Source organism: Numida meleagris, chromosome 10 (assembly GCF_002078875.1).
Source record: "Numida meleagris isolate 19003 breed g44 Domestic line chromosome 10, NumMel1.0, whole genome shotgun sequence".
Taxonomy (NCBI): Eukaryota; Metazoa; Chordata; class Aves; order Galliformes; family Numididae; genus Numida; species Numida meleagris.
The window spans coordinates 415281-436475 of NC_034418.1; the positions used below are offsets into that span (position 1 = coordinate 415281).

Sequence of the window (21195 nt, forward strand, 5' to 3'; positions counted from 1 at the left end):
GTAGAAGAACTTCCTACCGAGTTTTCTGTCTGCGTTTCTTTTTTTTTTTTTTTTTCCCCCTTTTTTTAAAGCAGTTTGTTAATATTCATTAAAGAAGTACTGTATAGTTTAACTTGGTGTCGTAGCAGATCTTTTAAACAAAAAGATAACGTGGATCTTTAAAGAATTCTTCTGCTCTAGGTAGCTGGTTTTTGCTGTTTGATGTGCAGTAAGCGCAGCGTATGCTGAAGTGGAGGAGTAAAACAGAGGCAGGGTGCTGGGCAGTAAGCAGCAAAGCCAGAGCCCTGCCAGCTGCCACCCTGGGAGCCCGGCTGTGCTGAGCACACCCCAGGTCCCAGCGCTCACACAGGGATTAGGGCCACTGGGAAATGCCGCTGGTGCCGCAGGGCCGGAGGTAAACGGATCAAGCGGCAATTGGCAGGCTCAGCAAGGGGAGGCTTAGCCCAGCTCGGCGCAGATTTGTTGCCTCCTGCCCCAGATCCTCCGGGCTGGCACCGAGTGCGGCAGGACGGGTGCCTCGTGCTTGGGGTTCCTCCTTACACCGCACCCGGAGGGCGGCCAGGACCCCGCAGCGCTGCTCGTGCCCCCGCGGTAAGTGCCTGGGCCAGACCCGCTGGCTCCTGGGCTTTCTAGGATGCTCTCAGCTGCTCTGTTTTGGGATTTTCCAGCACCGAATCCGGGGTGGCAGCTGGGAGCTGGGCAGTAGGGGGCAGCTGGTGTCAGTAATCCCATTTGTGGGCAGCACGGTGCTAATACCTGGGGAGCTGGGGTGGGCTTGGGGTCAGCAGGAGCCTCTAAGTCCTGGGGTGTCCTGGGGTGTCCTGGGGCATGGGGTCTTGGAGTGGGCGAGCTGCAGGTGTTGTCCCTGAGCTGCTTGCAGGAGCTGTGAGCATCCTAAAGCGTGGTGAGAATGGCCCTGTGCTGCGCAGTGCGCTGTACTCCGTGCTCCTTGCTGTCCCCTCTGTCCCCTGGATAATGTCTCTATTCGCAGCTCCTTAATCCCTTATATCCATGGGGGGTGAAAGGCAATTTCTTAGTTGGCTTCTGGTCATCGGGCCCCTCAGGGAGGCTTTACCGACACCCATTCAAGCAAGAAAATAGGGGCATGGCCCCATGGGATGGGAATTTGGGGCAGAGCGGGGCTCTTTGGAGAGGGAACATCAGGAGATGTCCTCAGTATGAGTCCTCAGCTGTCCTCACTCGGCTGCCACCAGGGCACTGTGTCGTGGCAAGCGGGGTGATGAAGGGACAGGGAAGCACAGAGGGTGCTGAGCACGTGAGCTTAAAGCAGAGGGGGGTGGCTCATGGCAGGGGTGAGGCGTGGGGCTGAGCCGGGCTCGGTCTGGCTGTGCTCGAGCAGGAACAGAGAGGAAGGAAGCCAAGGACCCGTGCAAGAGGACTGCACTGGGGACGGCTGTCCCCGCTGCACAGCGATGCTGGGTTGGATCGAGCGGGTGGTCCCGCAGCCCCCAGCACCGAGCCCGCCCGAGGAGAGCCCTGCAGCCCCACAGCCAGCCAAGGTGAGTGGGGAGGCTGAGACCCAGAGCTCACGATGTGCCTTTGGCGGAGGCCGTGGGGACACCACCACCCAACGCCTCCGGTCTGGGGCCGTCTCTCACCCCAGGTGCCGGTGGGGAAGGCCAGTGCTGGGGATGCTGCAGACTGCACACAGGGTAAGCTCCGCCAAGCCCCGCTGAGCCCTGAGCAGCACGCAGAGCAGTGACTGGAGCTGCCTTTTTCCAGCTGTCATCAAAGAAACGGAGAAGAAGGTGGAATTCGCAGTTGCCGAAGAGCCAGTCCCCGCGTCGGCATCGGTGTTTGAGAGGTATCATGGAACAGTGGGGGTGGGGACACCGCTGCCTCACGCCTGCCTGACGCGGCCCTGCCCCCAGCGTGGGGAGCAGCGTGCTGTCCTGGATCTCCCAGGGGCTGGAGAAGGTGGTCCCACAGCCGGCCCCGGCCCTGGGGTCACTGCAGGCGCTCGGGAAGAGCTTCGAGACCAGCGTCGACGTCCCCGACCAGGTGGGCCGTGGGCATGTCCCCACATGCTGGCTTCTGGGTTCTTTTAGAAGATCCACGAACCAGGGGGAGCTCCCCCTGCCCCACATGGCTTTCTGCCTTCACCCACCTCTGGGAAAAGGGCGGATTTCCCCCCCCCCACCTCCCATGGGTAACGCTTTCTGCCTTTCCAGACTGAGGTGCAGGTCCTTAAGGATGAGGATGAGGATGCTCTTGGTAAGGGGAGCAGTGAGCCCACGGCTTGAGGTTCCCTCCTGGTTGCCAGCCCCTGGACACCCAATCCTGCTCTCCCTGCAGAGATCACCCCCTTTGACCCCGAGGAGGACGAGCAGGATGGCTGCGAGCTGGAGGATAGCTTGGGCACGAGCACAGAGACCTGGTGGGTTCCCAGTGTGCAGCATCCCATCAGCAGGAGGAGGGGTGGCATAGGGTGGAGAGATGTGGGGTACAGGGCATGGGATGGAGGGATGCGGGATATGAAATGAGCAGACAGGGGATGTGAGATGCAGGATGTAGGATATGAGTTTGGGGGTGAACAGACGTGGGATGTGGGATGCAGGATTCAGGATATGGGATTTGGGGTGGGCAGACGTGTGATGTGGGATGCAGGATGCAGGATGTGGGATGGAGGGACGTGGGTTGTGGGATTTGGGATGGACGGATGTGGGATGCAGGATGAGGGATATGGAATGATGTGGAATGTGGGATACAGGATTTAGGATGGAGGGATGTGGGATAAGGGATTGTAGGGTGAGGGATTTGGGATAAGGGATTGTGAGATGAAGGATGTGAGATGTAGGATGCAGGATTTGAGATTGACTGACACAGAACATGGGATGGAGTGATGTGGGATGGACAGGCACGGGATGGAGGGATGTGGGATGGAGGGATGCAGGTTGGGAGATATGGGATAGGCGATGTGGGAATGTGGGATATAGGATGGAGGGATGCAGGTTGGGAGATTTGGGATGGAGGGATGCAGGATATGGGATGCAGGATGCAGGGTATGGGATGCAGGATGCAGGGTGAGCTCTGACCACACCTGCTCTCCCTGCAGGGCAGGAGCACGCATGCTGAGCTGGCTGGTGCAGGGCTTCGAGAGGATGGTGCCGCAGCCAGAGGTGCCGAAAAGGCCCGAGGTGAGCAAGGCTGTGGGTGCTGTCATGGCATCGTGGTGCTGCAGCTCCCCTCTCCCAAAGCAATGAGGGATTTCCCCAGCCCTTCCCTGCCCGCTCCAAAACTCGAGCAGCCCATTGGGGCCAGACGTGGTCTTGAGAGAAGAGGGAGGGGAGGGCAGATGCAACACGCAGAGCGCATTGGGGCAGCAGCAGCACATGGTCGCATCCATCCCTCTGTCTGCAGCCGGAGCTGAAGGAGGAGCAGTGCAATACTGCAGCGGGAGGTGAGCACTTTGCAGGGGTGTGCAGTGCCCTCTGAGGTGATGGATACACTGCCTGACCCCCTTCTCTTTGGGACCAAACCGAAGCAGGCACAAAAGGGACTAAAACCAGGGCAAAGCCGGAAGAAAACATCCCAGGAGTGGTGGAGCCGGTGGTGGGCGAGGGGCAGCCAGAGCCGGGGTCCAGCCTCCTCCCTCGGTCCCTGATTGGGGACAGCAGCAGGTACGGGTGGTGACACTTCTGGTGGGGACGTGGTGGGAGCAAAGCAGGGTCTGATGGGGTAGGTTTCTGCTTGGCAGCATGTTCGGCTGGTTCGTCCAGGGGCTGGAGAAGGTGATGCCACAGCCTGTGCCCAGGGAGAAGCAGGACGTGCAGGTACGGGGTCTGCAGGGAGATGCTGGGAAGCGAGGGCGGTGCGCTGGGTGCAGGGCTGTGGGGTGGGTGGTTGTACTGGGACCTCAGTGGGGCCTCTCCCAGAGCACTCCCGCTGCTGGGTCCGTGGGGTTGCCACAGGCTGGAGGGCAGAGCGGGCCCTGGGGTGGGCAGGGAGGGCAGGGGCCGTGCCTCACGCTGCTCTTTCCTCCTGGCAGGGAGCAGCCACCACAGCCTTCAGCCCTGTGGAGGAAAGTAAGTGCTCGCTGCTCGCGCCCTGCCCTTCTGCTGGCAGGTTTTCGGAGAGGGAACCCGAGGAAAGCAAGCTCCTGCTGCTGGGGGATTTAGATGTATGGGGAGTGAGTGTGCGCTCCCTTAGGGAAGCGCAGTGGGGTTTGTGCTGCTGCTGTAGGGCACCCCGAGATGCCCCGCGCCAGCTGCTCTGCCAGCAATGAGCGCAGGGAGCGAGCTGCAGCACAGACCCGCAGCTCCCTAATGTTTTCCTTCTCCTTTTGTTTCAGGGGGCAAAGGGGCCTAGCACCTCTGAAACAAATGGAAAATGAAGACAGTGGAGGGCCCCCACCACATGGGACCGACCCGCGGAGAAAGAGCAGCTGGGGAGAAAAGGCAGCAGCACTGGGCACAGCGGGAACAGGGCTCGGGGCTCGTGGTTTGGGGTGGGCAGGAGCCCCAAGTGCCAGGCTTTGGGCACACACCCCATCACCACATCCCTTTAGGACAATGATAAGTGACCCAACCGAGCCCCAGCCACTGTGTTTATATGTAATGCACCCCGCTGGAACCAGGATGCAATTGTAGCATTGGCCCCATTTTCATATCATGTATCGAGAGCTGTCCTCCTGGTTCTGTCCCGTGTTGTAGATCAGGGGGAGTGGGCTCCTGGGTGAGGTACATATGGTGCGGGGCGGATGGCACAACTGGGTTTTCTGCCCTTCTGTATTGCAATTTGTATGTTTCCTCTTGGTTCATGGTGGATGTGTAAATTCCCCCCAGTGCCCCACAATAAATTGGTTTTACACTGCACCGATGTCCTCGTCCCTCCTGATTCATGGGTTGGGTACAGATACGTGGGGTCGTGCACTTTGCAGCCTCATGCAGGCAATGCTGGGGCACAGTGGGGTGCGAGGGGAGCTCCAGCAGTACCCATGGCACTGCCCTCTGGGGCCAGGCCCGGGGCTGAGCACTGCAGAGCTTTCCCCAATCCCGTTTCAGTTCATATCATCCCTGTGGAGCCCCAGGAGACGGACCTCGTGCTGGAAGAGCTCGACGACAGCTGGAGTGCCGAAGCCATGCATGAAACCATGGCCTGGGATCACATGGCTGAGCTGGGGACACAGGGCTGTCCCCTTCCCCCCATCGAGGAGGAGCTGCAGGAGGAGGAGACCAGGTAGGGCAGGGGGCTGCTTTCCTCCTGGTGCCCTCAGGATCCTTGGGACAGCCAAAGGATGGCTCTTCCCAGAATGGCAGGAAGGTTTAGATGTCATTGCCTTCTATTTGTCATGGGATTCTGGGGAGGTCCTGGCAGTGCTGCCCAGAGCTGTGGGTGCCCCATCCCTGGAGGTGCCCAAGGCCATGGATGGAGCCTTGGGCAGCCTTAAGGGGGGGGCACGGCTCAGCTGCATTTTATGCCTTTCACCCGATGAGCTGCTCCCTTTCAGGCCGTGGTCCTGCACCCCGAGCGCTGCCGAGGAGTGGGAGGAGGAGGCAGAAGAGGAGGAGAAGAAGGAGGAGGAGGAGAAGGTGGAGGAGATCACAGGGTGAGTGCTGCACAGGGGCTGGAGACCAGCAGCAGTTGGCTCAGACGCATGCATGATGCTTCGGGGAGGGTGACTTGGGGGACGCTTAGGGAGGATGCTCTCAGGGCACGCGGCCGTGAGGATGTTTTTGCAATCCGTCTCGTTGCTGGGTTTGCTGCTGACGCGCTCCCGGTGCCGTGCACATCTCCAGGCGACAGCGGCTCCGGCTCTGCAGCCACCGTAGCAACAGCGCTTGCAGCCCTGGGCTGCCTGATCCCAGGGCACCGCGCTGCCGCCAGCTCCGTTACTTCCTGCGTTCAGAATCATCAGGAGCAGGCGGAGCTGGATGCAAAGACAGCAAGTGCTGCCGAGGACCCGTAGGTGCATTTTTGCTTCTTCTCCCGCTGCAGAAAACAGCTGCTGTGGGCAGCAGCTTCGGAGCAGGCAGTGTTTAGAGGGATCTTCCAGCTCAGTTGGTGGTTTGCTGTGATTTCACGGGGTGAAATGCTTGGAGATATCCAACCCAGTACTGTGGGTGCGCTTTGCACGCTGCTGTCGGTCTCCTGCACTACCCGAGCTTCAGCAGTTGGGTGAAGGAGGCACTCTCCATCCTCCTCTGTGCTTGTTTATGGCAAAACAGAGATGTCAGCAGGTTCCTAGGTCAGGGTGGCAAGGTCCCAAAACACCTCCCAACCTGGAAGGTGTGCTACATGCTATACCAAGATGTGCACGTTGCCGTTGGAGCGGTGGGCGGCTCGGCTGCACAGCTCAGCCCCAGGTGCGCTCTGTCTGTCCCGCAGGGCCCTGCCCCTCTCCCTGTGCCCCTCCACCGACGAGGGGCCAGAGGACGCCTTCTATGCAGAAGAGGCCCTCAGCTTTGCACGACGGGAAGAAGCTGAGATCAGCGACCTCGAAGGCGCTTTCGTACAGGTACGGAGCTCCACGTGTGCCCCGGGCTCAGCTTTGGGTACGCAGCACAGCGCCACAGGGGCCGTTTTTCTTACTGGTGCCTCATGGCTTTTTTTCTCCTTAAAATGCTTTATTTTTTCTTTGCCATTTTGAAGGTGCAAGAGCAGGCGGCGCAGGAAGGAGCTGCAGGAGCGGACGCTGCAGGTACAGCGCAGGGCAGCGCGGTGCTGGGTCAGGACGGGCTGAGCAGGCAGAGGCACCGCGGTGCTGTGCCCGTGGGTGCACGCAGCAGGACGCTCACCACGCTGCCAATGGCAATGAGCCGCCACCAGCCCCACGTCTCCGTGCTGATATAACCATCCTGTCTCCGACCCTTCTATCTCTCATTGCAGCCCTGCCCCTGCTTGAAGCACCTAGGCGCCTAGCAGCATGGCCAAGCGCTCCCGAGATGTTGAGCTAGACCGGCTGGTGCACGACACGCTGCCCGACCACGGGGACGCGTCCCATCCCGCCCTAGAGCAGCTCCCCAATGTCCCAAGCTACCGCATCCCCGTCCTCACTGCCGACAGGTGGAAGGCTGGAGTGGTCAACCCCAATTTTTGCAATGAGGAGCAATCCCCTGCCCGCCCCTTAGGTATTAGGCGATGGGCTTGCTTGCCTTGGGGGTGGGCGCTGTTCCTGGCTGCTTTTTGTATAGAAATATAAAATAAAAGCACGCTTCATGTTGCAGCACGGAGGCTGGGGAATGAAATCCCTCTTTTTCTGCTTCACCGCGACGTGCCTTGCCGGCTCAGCCCTAAGCCTGTTTGCAAACAGCCACAAACGACGGCTCCTGCTCGGCTGCCCCCAGTCGTCCCGCAGCCCGAGGGCTGACCCCTCCACACGCACAGCTTCTCTCCCCAGTGTGCACACAAACCCTCTTGTGCTGAGCGGACAGGAAGACGAGTAGCTGGAGCTATGGGACACCCCTCACTCTGCCCTTGTCCCCCCCCAGGGCCGACGTGCTGCCCCGCTGTGGGCATCGAGGATGTGGATGGTGGAGGTGACCCCATGGAAGACGATGACACCCGCTTGCCGCTGCCCACTCCCGGCTCCCCACACAGGCTGGTGGTGCCCGGAGCCTCCCCCAGGTAGGGACCCCCGAGCCCCGGTGTGTGCTGCCTCTGTGTCGGGATGCGGGGCGAAGGGTGGATGCGTGGTTGTGTTTGCACGGCAAGATGGACAAAAGAAAGGCAACTGATGTCATCTGCCAGGACTCGTGCAAGGCCTTTGACGTGGTCCCACACCACATCCTTATCTCCAAATTGGAGGAAGATGGATCTGAAGGGTGGGCTGTTCGGAGGATAAGGAGTTGGTTGGAAGGTCACAGCCAAGGGGTTGTGGTCAGCGGCTCCATGCCCAGGGGGAGGCTGGTAACAAGTGGTGTCCTCCATGGGTTCATCTTGGGACTGGTGCTCCTCAACACCAGTGACATGGCTGGTGGGACTGAGTGCACCCTGAGCAGCTTGCTGGTGGCACCAAGCTGAGCGGTGCAAATGGCACAACAGAAGGGAGGGGTGCCATCCAGATGGACCTGGGCAGGCTCAGAAAGTGGGCACGTGGGAACATAATGAGGTTCAACAAGGCCAAGTGCAAGGTGTTCCATGCGGGTCGAGGCAATCCCAGTATAGCAGAAATGCTGTGTCACGGCCTGAAGCAGTGATGAGCACCTGGTGGGAAGGCAGGGCCAGCCCAGGGGAACTCAGGTGCATGCAATGTACCTGAGTGATGGAAGGGGTGGAGCCAGGATCCACCCCTTCCCAGACCTCATTTAAGGGCTGGCAGTGGAAGGAAGGGTATCTTGCTGGAGATCCCTGCCTACAGGAGGCCTTCCAAAGGCAAGCAGCTCTTTTCCTTCATTTCTGTGTCCATGGCTGCTGCATTTGGGCTCATCCTCATTTGCTGCAGCCAAAGACTTTGCCACCCTGCTATTATCGTGGGACTTCCCATCACATTATAGTGTTACACTCTGACATGTCTACAGACTGGATGAAAAACTCAGAGGGCAGCCCTACAGAGAAGGACCTGGGGGTCCTGAGGGATGACAAGCTGGACATGAGCCAGCAGTGAGTGCTTGCAGCTCAGAAGGCCAATGGCATCCTGGGCTGCACCAACAGAGGGGCAGCAGCAGGCAGGGAGGGGATTGTCCTCCTCTGCTCTGCTCTCATGAGGCCCAGTCTGGAGTACTGTGTCCAGGTCTGGGGCCCCAGCTCAGGAAGGATGCAGAGCTGCTGGAGAGGGCCCAGAGCAGGGCTACGAAGATGCTCAGAGGGCTGGAGCACCTCTCGTGTGAAGAAAGGCTGAGGGAGCGGGGCTTGTTCAGCCCGGAGAAGAGAAGGCTCCGAGGAGACCTCACTGTGTCCTTCCTGTGCCTGGAGGGAGCTTACAAGCAGGAGAGGGAGCAACTTTTTACATGGTCTGGTAGTGATAGGACAAGGGGGAATGGCTTTAAACTAACGGAGGGGAGATGTGAGGACGAAATCCTCCCCTCAGAGGGCGGTGAGGCCCCGGCACTGCTGCCCAGAGCTGGGGGTGCCCCATCCCTGGGGGTGCCCCAGGCCGTGGGTGGGTCCTGGGCAGCCCGAGCTGTGGGGCAGCCAGCTCATGGCAGGGTCGGTGCTGGGTGGGCTGTGAGGTCCTTCCAACCTCATCCGTTCTGCGCTGGCTCTGATTCTCGGCGGCACTGCCCGCTGCAGCCAGCAGAGGGCTGAGAAGCGCCATTCAACCGCCTTTAAATCAGCTCCCAGGAGCCGGGCTTCATTCCGACCGTCGGCAGAAGTACAGAACGGCCCAAAGCTCGGGCTGATCCCGCCTCGGGCATGCCCCGCATCTCAGGCTCGCCCAGAGCCGGTGACCCCGCAACCCACTGCCATGGCTTTGGGTTATTCAGCCCCGAGCAGCTTCCACACTGCAGGGAAACACGAATTCGCTGCCCCAAAACGGGAGAGCCACGGGGCAGAGCTCGGTGCTGCCCTTGCACCGCTCCCGCTATGTGATATCGGCTTTGCTTCCCATCACAGGGGGTGCAGGCTGGGGAGGGGACGGGCAGCTCCGCACAGCTTCTGCTTTGCGTTCGCAGGAGGAAGGTGCCAGCCCACGCAGATGGACTGGGAGAGGGGAGCTGGGACGAGGAGCAGCGGGACAGGTGCGTGGTGGCAGAACTAGAGCGGGTCTTGGGCACTCTGGGACACCAGAGGGAGAGGGAGCCGTGCTGGACGCGTCCCTGTGCTTGCCCGCCCCGCAGCCTGCCGGAGCGCATCGGCTCGGCCACCAGCCAGGGCAGCGCCGTCATCCACGACCGCCTCCAGGAGCTGGTGAGGCTCTTCAAGGAGCGCACGGAGAAGGTGAAGGAGAAGCTGACCGACCCCGATGTCACCTCCGATGAGGAGAGCCCTACGGCATGTGAGTTCAGGTTGGGTTGGGAGGCCGGGAATCCCGGATCTGGCACCTGGGATGGGGCAGCCCTGGCTCTACGTGCAGGAGCTCAGGGAGCACTTGGGTTTGGGGTGGAGGCAGGGGCTGACCTCGGTGCTCCTTGTGGGTCCCTTCCAATTCAGGATGTTCTGTGGTTCTACAGCTCTACTCAGAGGGCAGCGAGGCCCTGGTAATGCTGCCCAGAGCTGGGGGTGCCTCATCCCTGGCAGTGCCTGAGGCTGTGGGTGAAGCCCTGGGCAGCCTGAGCTGGTGGCTGGCAACCCTCTCCACAGCAGGGGATTGCAACTAGGTGATCTACAAGGCTCCCTCCAACCTAAGCAATTCTGTGATTTTTCTCCCAGCACCCTCCAAGCCAGCACCCTCAGCACCCCCACCTCCACCACCCCCGGGGGATGCACAGGCGGGGGACAAGCCAGCGGAGGATGACCACTACTGTGAGATGCTGTGCTGTGCCTTCAAGTGCCGGCCCTGGATGGACCGCCTGAAGAGCTACCAGTTCCCCAGCAGCATCGACCCGCTCACCAGTGAGAGATGGAGCATGGCCGGGTTGGGAGAGGCGGGGTGGGACAGGGAGGGGCAGAGGGGGCAGCAGAACTTCTTTCCTCAGAGGGCAGTGATGCCCTGGCACAGTTTCCCAAAGCTGTGGGTGCCCCATCCCTGGAGGTGCTCAAGGCCAGGCTGGATGGGGCCCTGGGCAGCCTGGTCCATGGGAGGTGTTGCTGCCCATGGGCTTGCATGGTGGTGGGATGTGTGGCCAACTCATCAGGGCACGTTTCCGTGTTCAGACCTGGTGTACGTGCTCTGGCTGTTCTTTGTTGTCCTGGCCTGGAACTGGAACTGCTGGCTGATCCCCGTCCGCTGGGCCTTCCCCTACCAGACGCCGACCAACATCCACTACTGGCTGCTCATGGACTACCTGTGCGACCTCATCTACCTGCTGGACATCGTTGTCTTTCAGACCCGCCTGCAGTTTGTCCGGGGAGGAGACATCATAGTGAGTGGCAGCGTGCACAGCATCCCACAGAGGGACGTGGCCATGGGGAAATCCTGCCCATCACCCCTGGTTGCACCAGCAGCCTGATTGTTGGAGTCTGGGCTGAGCTCTGAACAGCCCTGCAGCTCTCCCACCATGCTGGGGTTTGATCATCTCCTTCCCATCGGGGCTGGGTCTGCTCAGGGAGGACCCAGGTGTTGAGGTTTCTCCTGTAAACTCTGATTTCTGTGGGGCTAGCACTGTAGTGTGGTTCCTCCAGGGTGCAAAATGAGCAAGGCTTGTCCTGAAAAAGGGTGAGATGATGGTCTACAGCCAGATCTTGTGCTCTCCTGCTTGGCTCCCCTTCTGTGCACAAGAGGAGCAGGTTCCCCACTGTGGTAAAGAAGGGGAAAGCCAAGCATGACCATACTGCTGGTGACTTTGCTCTCTGCAAGCAGCGATTGATCACAGAGTTGTAGAATCCTTAAGTTTGGAAAAGAGCTCTAAGATCACCTAATCCAACCTCTCTTTCCCTCTCTTCCCTGCTGCTCCCACCCAGAGTGACAAAAAGGCCATGAAAGAGAACTACCTGCGATCGCAACGCTTTAAGGTTTGCTGTGACTTTATTACTCTGCGCCTTCAATCTGCGACGTGGCTTGTGGTTCCACCCTGCTGGGCCTGCAGGTCCCCGTAGGTGTCCCTCTCTACGTGTGGGTTTCAGATGGATGTGGTGTGCCTCCTTCCCTTGGATTTCTTCTACTTCAAAGTTGGTGTCAACCCGCTCCTGCGCTTTCCCCGCTGCCTGAAGGTGAGTGGAAGAGTGCCGTGCCGATTTGGGTGGCTATGACCCTACTACTCGACAAGAGGACACTGTACGATGGATGGGAAGTCTTGTCTCGAAGGCCTTCAGGGGCTGCTGGTCAATATCTCCATCTTATTACTCTCACGTTTACAAAGAAGGGTGGGTACTGATGGAGCAAATTGTGCCTGTGGCTGTTCGTGCTGTGGAGGGTGGTCAGGCAGTTGGGCTCTCAGGATGGTGGCATGGGGACGTGCCCCCTGGCTGGCAGCTTCTCAGGAAGCCACGGCATGCTGGAGCGCACTGCTTTCCTTCTCCTCCCAGTACCTGGCCTTCTTTGAGTTCAACAACCGCCTGGAGGCCATCCTGAGCAAGGCGTACATCTACAGGTGAGGGGAGCGGCTGAGGAATCATTTGTGGAGGGCGGTGATATTTATTGCTATTTGTTACTGGGGAAAGCGGTTCGTTTTGGCACGTACCAGTTCTGTCTTTCCGACTTGCCCCGAAGTTACTGTTTGCTGTCACTTGTGATGCCAGAGCCCATGTCTTGTGTCTGTCCCAGCACACACCGTGTCTTCTCTCCTCCTGTTCACTCCTTTTATTTTTTGCTTTGCAGAGTGATTCGGACCACTGCCTACTTGCTGTACAGCTTGCACGTGAACTCCTGCCTCTACTACTGGGCATCGGCCTACGAAGGACTGGGCTCCACCACCTGGGTCTACGATGGGGAAGGAAACAGGTATGAGCCAGGGCTCAGGTCCTGATGTAGCACAGCGTGCTCTGATGGATGGGAGCAAGAGATGTGTTTGGACGTAGCTGGGTTCATACAAATCTCTGAGGTCATAGAACCATTAAGGTTGGGACAGACCACTGAGATCACCCAGTCCAACCATCAACCCATTACCTATGCCCACTATGGGGGGTCCTGGGAGAAGATGTGGAGAATACTGAGAGTGAGAGGGGTGGTATGGGCAGAGCAGATGAAGAGGTGGCTGAGCTGAGAGCTGAGGCAGTGATGGGTCAAAGAGGCTGCAAACTGGGAGCCCAGTGCTGGGGGCAAGGATGCCATGGGGAGAAGAGAGCACTGCACGCGCAGCACTTGGCTCGTGAGCTGAATGCTGCCTGGTGACTAATGCCCACAGCTGCGTGTTGTACAACACGGGCAAAATGAGATACCAAATAATGTCTAATTAGTTCAGCACCGTTCTCCTGTGCAATAAATGAGAGCTGGCTGAAAAAAAAAATAATAATAAAGGCTTGTGCAAGTGTGTTATAGGCTTACCATGCAGTGTAAGTGGGACAATGACTGTTGGTGTTTCCTGCTGTTCCATGAGCACTGTGCATGGGCGGTGAGCTCGGTCTGGGGGGTTTTATGCCCAAAATGTAACCACAACTCCATCCTCTACCCTTCCCAGCTACATCCGCTGCTACTACTGGGCAGTCAAAACCCTCATCACCATCGGGGGCCTGCCAGATCCCAAGACGCTGTTCGAGATCGTCTTCCAGCTGCTCAACTATTTCACGGGCGTCTTTGCTTTCTCTGTCATGATTGGCCAGGTGAGAGGAGGGTGCTTCCCACCTCACGTGGGGTCAGTCCACAGCGTTACTTCCACGTTCATGTTCCCCATGCAAGGGCTCCTTAACTGCTCAGCAAAAAGGTTTTGGCAGATGCTGGGAGCTCCCTGTTAGGACACAGAGATGCCCACACTCCCAAAACTGCTTAACCTATTAGAGAGGTGATAACAGCAACAAAACCATCTCTTCCTGCCCTGCAGATGAGAGATGTGGTGGGTGCTGCCACTGCCGGGCAGACGTACTACCGGAGCTGCATGGACAGCACCATCAAGTACATGAACTTCTACAAAATCCCCAAAACTGTCCAGAACCGGGTCAAAACGTGGTACGAGTACACGTGGCATTCGCAAGGCATGCTAGGTGAGAGCCTCTTGGAGGGCCACGTTGTGCTTGGAGAACTGTCATTGTGCTCCACGTGCATTTCACTGTAGTTGCTTTGCTGAAATCTGGTTGTCAAAGAGCAGCCAAGCAAACAGCACTAGGAGTTTGGGGCAGGGAGGCTTATTTCACTCTTTTTTTCCCTGTATGTGGGCTTGCACATGGGCTGCCAATGGGATGCCGAGCTGTGGTGTCCACTCCAGCACTCACCCATCCCCACTGCAGCAGTGGGTGCTGAGCTCCTTAGGAAAGTGCTGGAAATGCAAGTTTCTGCTCTGCATCTCACAGATGAGTCTGAGCTGCTGGTGCAGCTGCCGGACAAGATGCGACTGGACATCGCCATCGATGTGAACTACAACATCGTCAGCAAAGTGGCCCTCTTTCAGGTATGCCTGCAGGGCGGGCTCTGTCCCTTGGTGCACGGCCCCATTGGCACGGGCTGACCGCTGCTGGCTCTGTTTTGGCTCAGGGCTGTGACAGGCAGATGATCTTTGACATGCTGAAGCGGCTCCGGTCGGTGGTCTACCTGCCCAATGATTTTGTCTGCAAGAAGGTACCGAGCTGCTGTGTGGGATGGGTGTCCCATTTCTGGGCACCCCGCACACCATCCATCTCTGTTACAGGGAGAAATCGGCCGTGAGATGTACATTATCCAGGCAGGACAAGTGCAGGTGCTGGGGGGACCCGATGGCAAAACCGTGCTGGTGACGCTGAAAGCCGGATCGGTGTTTGGAGAAATAAGGTCAGCAAAGCACTCCCCCCTCCGGCTCCATGCACTGAGCAGCCCTGCAGCCACTGAGGTGCCATGGGTACTTAACATCCTGCTTGCCTGCCTACAGCCCACCATATGCAAGACTGGTTTAAATTGCAATGTTAAAACTTCAGCTGGGCAGGTGGTATTTTATGTAGTGTTTCGTTCTTTAAAAATGAGGCTTGGAAAGTTTCACTGCAGGTAATAATAATCAGACCCCAAGTCCTCTAAAAGAGAGAACTGGAGGCATACGATGGGAAGGGGGAGGCTTTATGTTAAGGATGCTGTGCTGTGCCCGTTAGAATGGCTCAGGTTGGAGGAGCCCACCCAGTTCCAAATCCTGCCATGGGCTGGCTGCCCCCCAGCTCAGGCTGCCCAGGGCCCATCCATGGCCTGGGGCACCTCCAGGGACGGGGCACCCACAGCTGCGGGCGGCCTCACCTCTTGGTGTTCCTCTCAGCTTGCTGGCAGCTGGAGGAGGGAATCGCCGAACCGCCAACGTCATCGCTCACGGATTTGCCAATCTGTTCATTTTGGACAAGAAGGATTTGAACGAAATTCTGGTGCACTACCCCGAGTCTCAGAAGCTGCTGCGTAAAAAGGCTAAGTGAGCGCGGGCTGCAGGATGGAGCGCTGGCCTGAAAGCCACCGGGGAGGTTTGTCAATTCCAGCTGATCTAGCCCTATACTGACATCATCTCTCGTTCTCTTCGCCGCAGGAAAATGCTGAAAAACAACAATAAGCCCAAAGATGAGAAAGGAGGGCCTGGAGACGCACTGATCATTCCCCCCAAAGCCGACACCCCGAAGCTCTTCCAGGCTGCCCTGGCTGCCGTGGGGAAGGCGGGAGGCAGAGGGCACCTGGCTCACCTGCGCTGGAAGCTGCGGCAGCTGAAGGCGATGCAGGAGGCACAGGTCAGAACGGGGAGAGTGAGGTGGGCAAACAGCTGGTAGGGAACGTGCTGCGGCCTTGAGGCTGGTAAACACCTGGAGAGATGCTGAGCACATCTGCATTTCTGCAGTGCTTGGTGATAGCACCGTGAGGCTTCATGCAGGCCCCCCCAAAGATGGGGCACATTCCTAACTGAGGGAGCTACCCCTTCTCTGGTGGCAGAGGATGGGTCCATCTGGGCACCTCAGCAAAGCTTTTGCCAGGATAAAGCCCTCCGGGAGCAAAGCAAGAGCTGGTGCTTAGGGTGCAAGAAAGCTTTGTTGCGCCTGTCCTACCTTCCCTCACCTCAAAGCGTGCAGGCTGCAATCCAGCTGCCCTGGATGATCTTTAAGGTTCCTTCCAACCTGAGCCACTCCATCAGTCCCACATGGATCACCTCGGGCAGCATGGTGAGCAGCAAGGCTCCCCAGAACGCCCTGCCATCTTTGTGCAGCACAGATGCCCAAGTCTGGGGATGTGGTTGGGGGACCTGCCATGAACAAGGATCTCCCAGTGCTGATTTTGCCCTTCTTATTTCTTGTATTACAGGATCCCAATTTCAGTCCCATCCCACCGAAGTCACCAGTGCACCAGAGGTCGCCCACCGCATCCCCCAAAGCAAGGCTCCCTCCAGGAGAAGAGATATCCTCAAGATCTGCTGATAATTTGGTTGCTATCCGTGTGATTTCAACAGCTCAAGAGGACGAAGAGATACTTGCTGCTGAGATCTCGGAGAAAGAAGACGAGAAAGAAGAGAAATGAAAACCAAGCTGATGTGGGGGCAGGTGGCACGACTAGGAATTGGGCACATGCCTCGGGTAGAAGCTTTCAGTCATTAACGACTCCTGCCCATTGGAAGTAGGCATTGCTAAGTAGGTGCTGCAGGTGGGCTCTGCCTTCTTTCTCTGCTTAGACCTTCACCCACTGCCAGCAGAACCTGGAGATGTACGGGGTGGTGAGGCACTGGCACAGCTGCACAGGGGGTGGGGGTCACCGTCCCTGGAGGTGTCCCAGAGCCGTGGGGATGTGGCACTGGGGGATGTGGGCTAGAGCGTCCGCAGGCATTGGTTGATGGTCGGACTAGGTGATCTCGGTGGTCTTTCCAACCTTCGTGATGCTATGATTCCAAGTTCTGTGCTCTGGAAACCTATTCTACAGAGCGTCTGTGTGCACATTCCCTCTAAATATCAGGCCTGAGATCTTACAGAGGGAGAGCCCAGAAGAAATGGCTTTTTCCATCTCTGAGTGGTTAATGAGTGTCTGCTCCGATAACGCGCGCAGAGTTTTTCACCCCCAAAGCTGAGTCACTCGAGGGAGAAAAACAAGCCTTCTCTGTTGGACCCAAGGTCGTCACAAGCAGCGGGAGCGTGACTCATCTGGAAAGGATCTGGGCTGCGATCTGGAGCCAAGCACAGACCGAAATCACCATGGTGAGTGCACGGGGGACCCCCCAGGCTGCCAGCCAACAGCTATTGGGTTTCTCCCCATTCCCCAAACTTCAAGGAACTCCAGTGCGCCCCGTGGGCACCCACTGCCCTTAACATTGCGGAGGAAAACCCGACCTCCTCCCGCCCCCCTCCCTGCTTGGTGTCCTCAGCTATTTGCATGTGGTTCCCTGCTGGTAGAAGCCAAGTGCTTGGCAGTACGGAAATATCTCAGTAAACAAACCAGGCCATGTGGCAAAGTCAGGCTGATTTGCTGCTGTGGTTTGGTACGGTTTAGTGAAGCAGTTTACATTCGTAGCGCTCTGTAATGGTTTTCATAATCCACTCTGTCTACAATAAACACTACTTAGGTTACCCTTCATTTTCCATGGATTTATTTCGGAATTCCAGGTTTCCTTTGCCCAGAAGCAGAGCAGCACGGGAAGGCAATGCAATGCTCTGGTTACAAACAACACCAAAATGCTTTGGGAAAGATGGATGCTCCCTTTGAATGAGAAAACAGCCTCCCAGCTTCCTGCGGGACTGGGGTAGGAGGATGGCAGAGGGCTGGAATGAGATGATCTTTAAGGCCCCACAGCCCAAACCATCCTAAGATTCTATGAAGGAGAGGGGAAAAAGCCAACTGCTAGTAGAATTTTTATGTATTTTTTTGTCATAGACTCATAGAATTGCCATGGCTGGCAGAGACCTCCAAGATCATCCAGCCCAACCATCCACTTACCACCTGTATTTCCCCATAGTCCATGTCCCTTAGCACAACATCTCAGTGTTACTTGAGCACCTCCAGGGACGGTGACTCAACCACCTCCATGGGCAGCCCCTTCCAGTGCCTGGCCACTCTTTTGGAGAAGAACTTTTCCCTAATATCCAACCTTCTTCAGCCCCCAGAAGGAGGAGAAGGGGGGGGGGGAAGCTTTCATAAGTGACCAATGCTTGCATGAGGATTTGAGTCTTCAGAATATGGCATTAGAAGATAATGGGAACGTAACTGGTAATTCTGGAAGCGTGTGAACTTTTGAAGCCATCCCCCCCTGGACCTGTTTACAGCTTTAGCACTTTGGAGATTATTCCCAGGTAATAATTAAGGTCGAGGTGGGGTTGGGCTTACAGCCCGGCTCCCTTGGCCGTGCAGGGCTGTTGGGATAGGGCAGCTCCATGTCCATCCTGCTGGTGGGGGGCTGGCCATCCATCATCCTTCTGCTGCAATGCACAGTTCCTTTGCTACACATGCAGCAGGAACCCTCTGCGTTGGTTCCCACTGAACGCCTGAGAGCATGCCCATCACAAGCCCGTTGCTTCTACCACCCTTGCAATGCTCCCAGTTGATTTTTGCAATGCTCCGTCTACCTTCGCTGCATTTCTTCTTAGCTTTTGCTAGATCCATTTTGCTGTTGGCTGAGCGTTGTATCGATCCACAGTGAGATGCTCTAATAATATTAATGCATTATCTGGGGATCTGTCCATGCAGCCGCTCGCTGCCAGCCCAGCACCCATCTCTGTGCTGGAAATTCTGCATTGCAGTCTTCTCCCCCGCTTCTATTTCCCTCATTTCACCAATTTATCAGAGGTTTAACAACCCAGCACAAACACTTGTCTGCTTTCCTTCTCCTACAGATAGAGCTCGGGCAGGTATCTTCTCTATTTATAGTTAGAGCAATCTTTTAAAAAGATTAAGTGCAGTTGCAGGTTAATCGCTGATAAGGTTATAATGAAAGTAAAAACAAGTAAGCAGGTTTGGGGATTAGACTCGGGCCTAAAAGAAATTGCAGGATACATGGAAAGTCTGGTTAAATGGCATTTAACTATGAAGCTCGAAATAAAATTAAGCATTTTAATCTCAAAACCTGGAGATCTCGGCTTTTAAGTCCATGAATCCCTTTTTCTGTCCCTGTATTTTTTTCTGTGCTGGAATGAACACCCTGAAATAGCGAGTGACATTCTTCCTTGGCCTAGGATTGGAGAATCATTAAGGTTGGAAAAGACCTCTAAGGCCATCCAGTCAGCCTACCCATATTGCCTGCTAAATCACATCCCTTTTCTAATCCTTTTCTCATCTCCTTGTTCTCATTTTTGGGATGAAACTTTCCAAGTACTCTCCATTTCCAGTGCCTCAGGGCAATCTGAGCAACATCGAACTAGCTGGCTTTGAGTCACTGGAAGATTTAGATATCCATGTTGTTGTATCACACAATTTTCCCCCTTGGGGAGGTTACTGGGTGCATGTGAAGAGCTGGAAGTCAAAGGGATGTGGTCAGGGGGGATGGGTTGAGGTTGGACTTGGGGATCTTAGCGATCTTTTCCACCCACTATGATTTAATGACAGGTAGGGTAAAAGCAACCAAAAAAGAGTGATAGATGAAATAGAGGTGCCGTTGCACAAGGACATATTGCCAACCCTGGGCTGGGACCTGCTGGGACCATATGGCACAGCATGGCGTGGGATGATATAGCATGGCAGGGGGTGGTATGACATAGGATGAGATGGGATGGCGTGACATAGGGTGGCATAGGATAGGATGGCATGACATAGGGTGGTATGATATGCGATGGCATAGGATGGGATGGCATGGCATGGGATGGCATGGGATAGCATGGCATAGCGTGGAATGGCATGACATAGGATGGCATAGAATGGCATGGCATAGCATGGGATGGCATGGCATAGCATTTGATGGAATGGCATGGAATAGCATGACATGGAATGGCATGGGTTGGCATAGCATAAGATGGTGTGGCATGGGATGGCCTGGCATGGGATGACATAGGATGGCATGGCTTGGGATGGCATGGCATGGGATGATGTAAGATGTCATAGCATGGCACAATACGGCATAGCATGGCATGGCACAGCATAGGATGGCACGACATGGCGTGGCATGGCATGGCTCTGTCCTAGCACAAGGTGGAGGAACGAGGAGCAGCCTGACGAATGGCTCAGCCCAGATAAGAGGCTCCTTTGTGCTGCAGAAATGCCGATATCACGTGCAGATCTCTCTGCTGCCATGGTTACTGCCTGCTGCAGTGCATGCAGCACAGCGGTGTGACTGTGTCGAGCCAGGACGTGCAGCACCAGCACAGCTCTGAGTCCTCCTGCAGCACCGGGCAATGTCCCATCGCTTTTTACATGAACACACTTTTCATTAAAGCGTTTTCCTGAGCGCTAATTACGTTGGTTTTCCTTCTGTAAATTAGCCCGATATGATCTGTGTGTCTTGGCAAACAGCCTCGAGAGCAGTAACCAAAGCCTTTTTTGTTTGATCGCTGTTTGCTTTGCAAATCTCCCAGCTCTCACCGTTCCCGGCTGCCTTCAGACAGCCCGCACGTGCGGGTAGAGCGGAGGGAAACGGGGCTTTGTGTCCTTCCTCCTGCAGCAGCGGGAGAGGTTTGGCTGTTCCTGAGGCCCTGGCGTGGAGGTGAGGGCTCGGTGCGGCTGCCCCGTGGGCGCTGGTCCTGCTGTTGTCCCCATTGTCGGGCACCCAAGTGGGGTGGCACGCAGGGAGCGAACCCGCTCCCATCTGAGCGTGGTTATCTGCAGGGGGAGGAAAGTCCACCTGTCCGCCTAAGAAATAGGTTGTGTCAGCAATGTGCGGGGCCGGGCTTTAATCGGCTCTTAACGCGCCGGCAGATGGGAGCGGAGGGGACGTTGCTTTCTCCTCCCTTGCAGACGGAGCGCTCTGCAGCAGCCACCCTGGGGACCCTTTGGGGACCCTTTGGAGCCATGTATGCGCTGGGCGCTCTGGCCGCGCTCTCGGCGCTGGGTTGGACCAAGGGCAGCAAGCGGCGGAGCGGGGCTCTGCAGAGCAACGGGGGACAACGGGGAGCAGGGCCCGGCCCCCAGGTGAGAGGTGCGGGGTGGGAGCGATGGCGGTGAGCGGCAGCGTGCGGCCGTTGCCACGCAGCCCCGAGCGGTGCGCCAGGTGCGGGCGTAGGGCCCTGCATTATACATGAGAGGTGTGAATAATGCACGGCAGGGTCAGTGTGCAGCCCGAGCAGTCTCGGGGTGGCAGGTCCCCCTGCAGCCGGGCACGGGCTGGCCATGGCAGCATCGCTCTTCCTGCAGCGGATCCCACCAGCCGCGTGTCCCCGCGCCAGTCGCTGCTCACCCAGCAGCCACCCCATGCGCTCAGTGCCCTGTGCCTTAGTGGCACGGCTGCTGACGTCAGCCTCCGAGCTCGGTTTCCTCAATTATTCAGAATTGCAGGTTGAGTGCATCCTCCAAAATCAAGCGCGCTTCTGAGGGCACTAAAAATAGACGGCTTCGCCCGGGATGGGAGGCATTTTTTAAAGGAGACCGCTGCCCTCCCTCTGCTGGTGCTCGTGGTTCCTGGCCGGGCAGCTGTGGGCTCAGCTCTTGGGGGGCAGAAGGGCAGGAATGGGGCCAGGCCCCGCGCAGGGACCCCCCCCCCCCCCCCC

At 57.2% G+C, this 21195-nt stretch overlaps 1 protein-coding gene across 1 annotated transcript; it reads left to right on the forward strand.

Annotated features, from left to right (window-relative positions):
• Nucleotides 1434–17111, forward strand: CNGB1 (cyclic nucleotide gated channel beta 1). Its single transcript, XM_021407993.1, has 32 exons — nt 1434–1520; nt 1625–1673; nt 1744–1825; nt 1893–2022; nt 2193–2235; nt 2317–2398; nt 3077–3158; nt 3382–3421; nt 3506–3641; nt 3719–3794; nt 4010–4046; nt 5025–5199; nt 5471–5569; nt 6349–6478; nt 6613–6661; nt 7452–7587; nt 9576–9641; nt 9741–9898; nt 10273–10455; nt 10717–10925; nt 11464–11514; nt 11626–11712; nt 12028–12092; nt 12320–12442; nt 13119–13260; nt 13479–13638; nt 13945–14042; nt 14126–14209; nt 14280–14398; nt 14868–15014; nt 15126–15321; nt 15887–17111. Exons 1-32 carry the CDS (start codon nt 1434–1436, stop codon nt 16097–16099), a joined length of 3534 nt encoding a protein of 1177 aa, XP_021263668.1. The 3' UTR covers nt 16100–17111.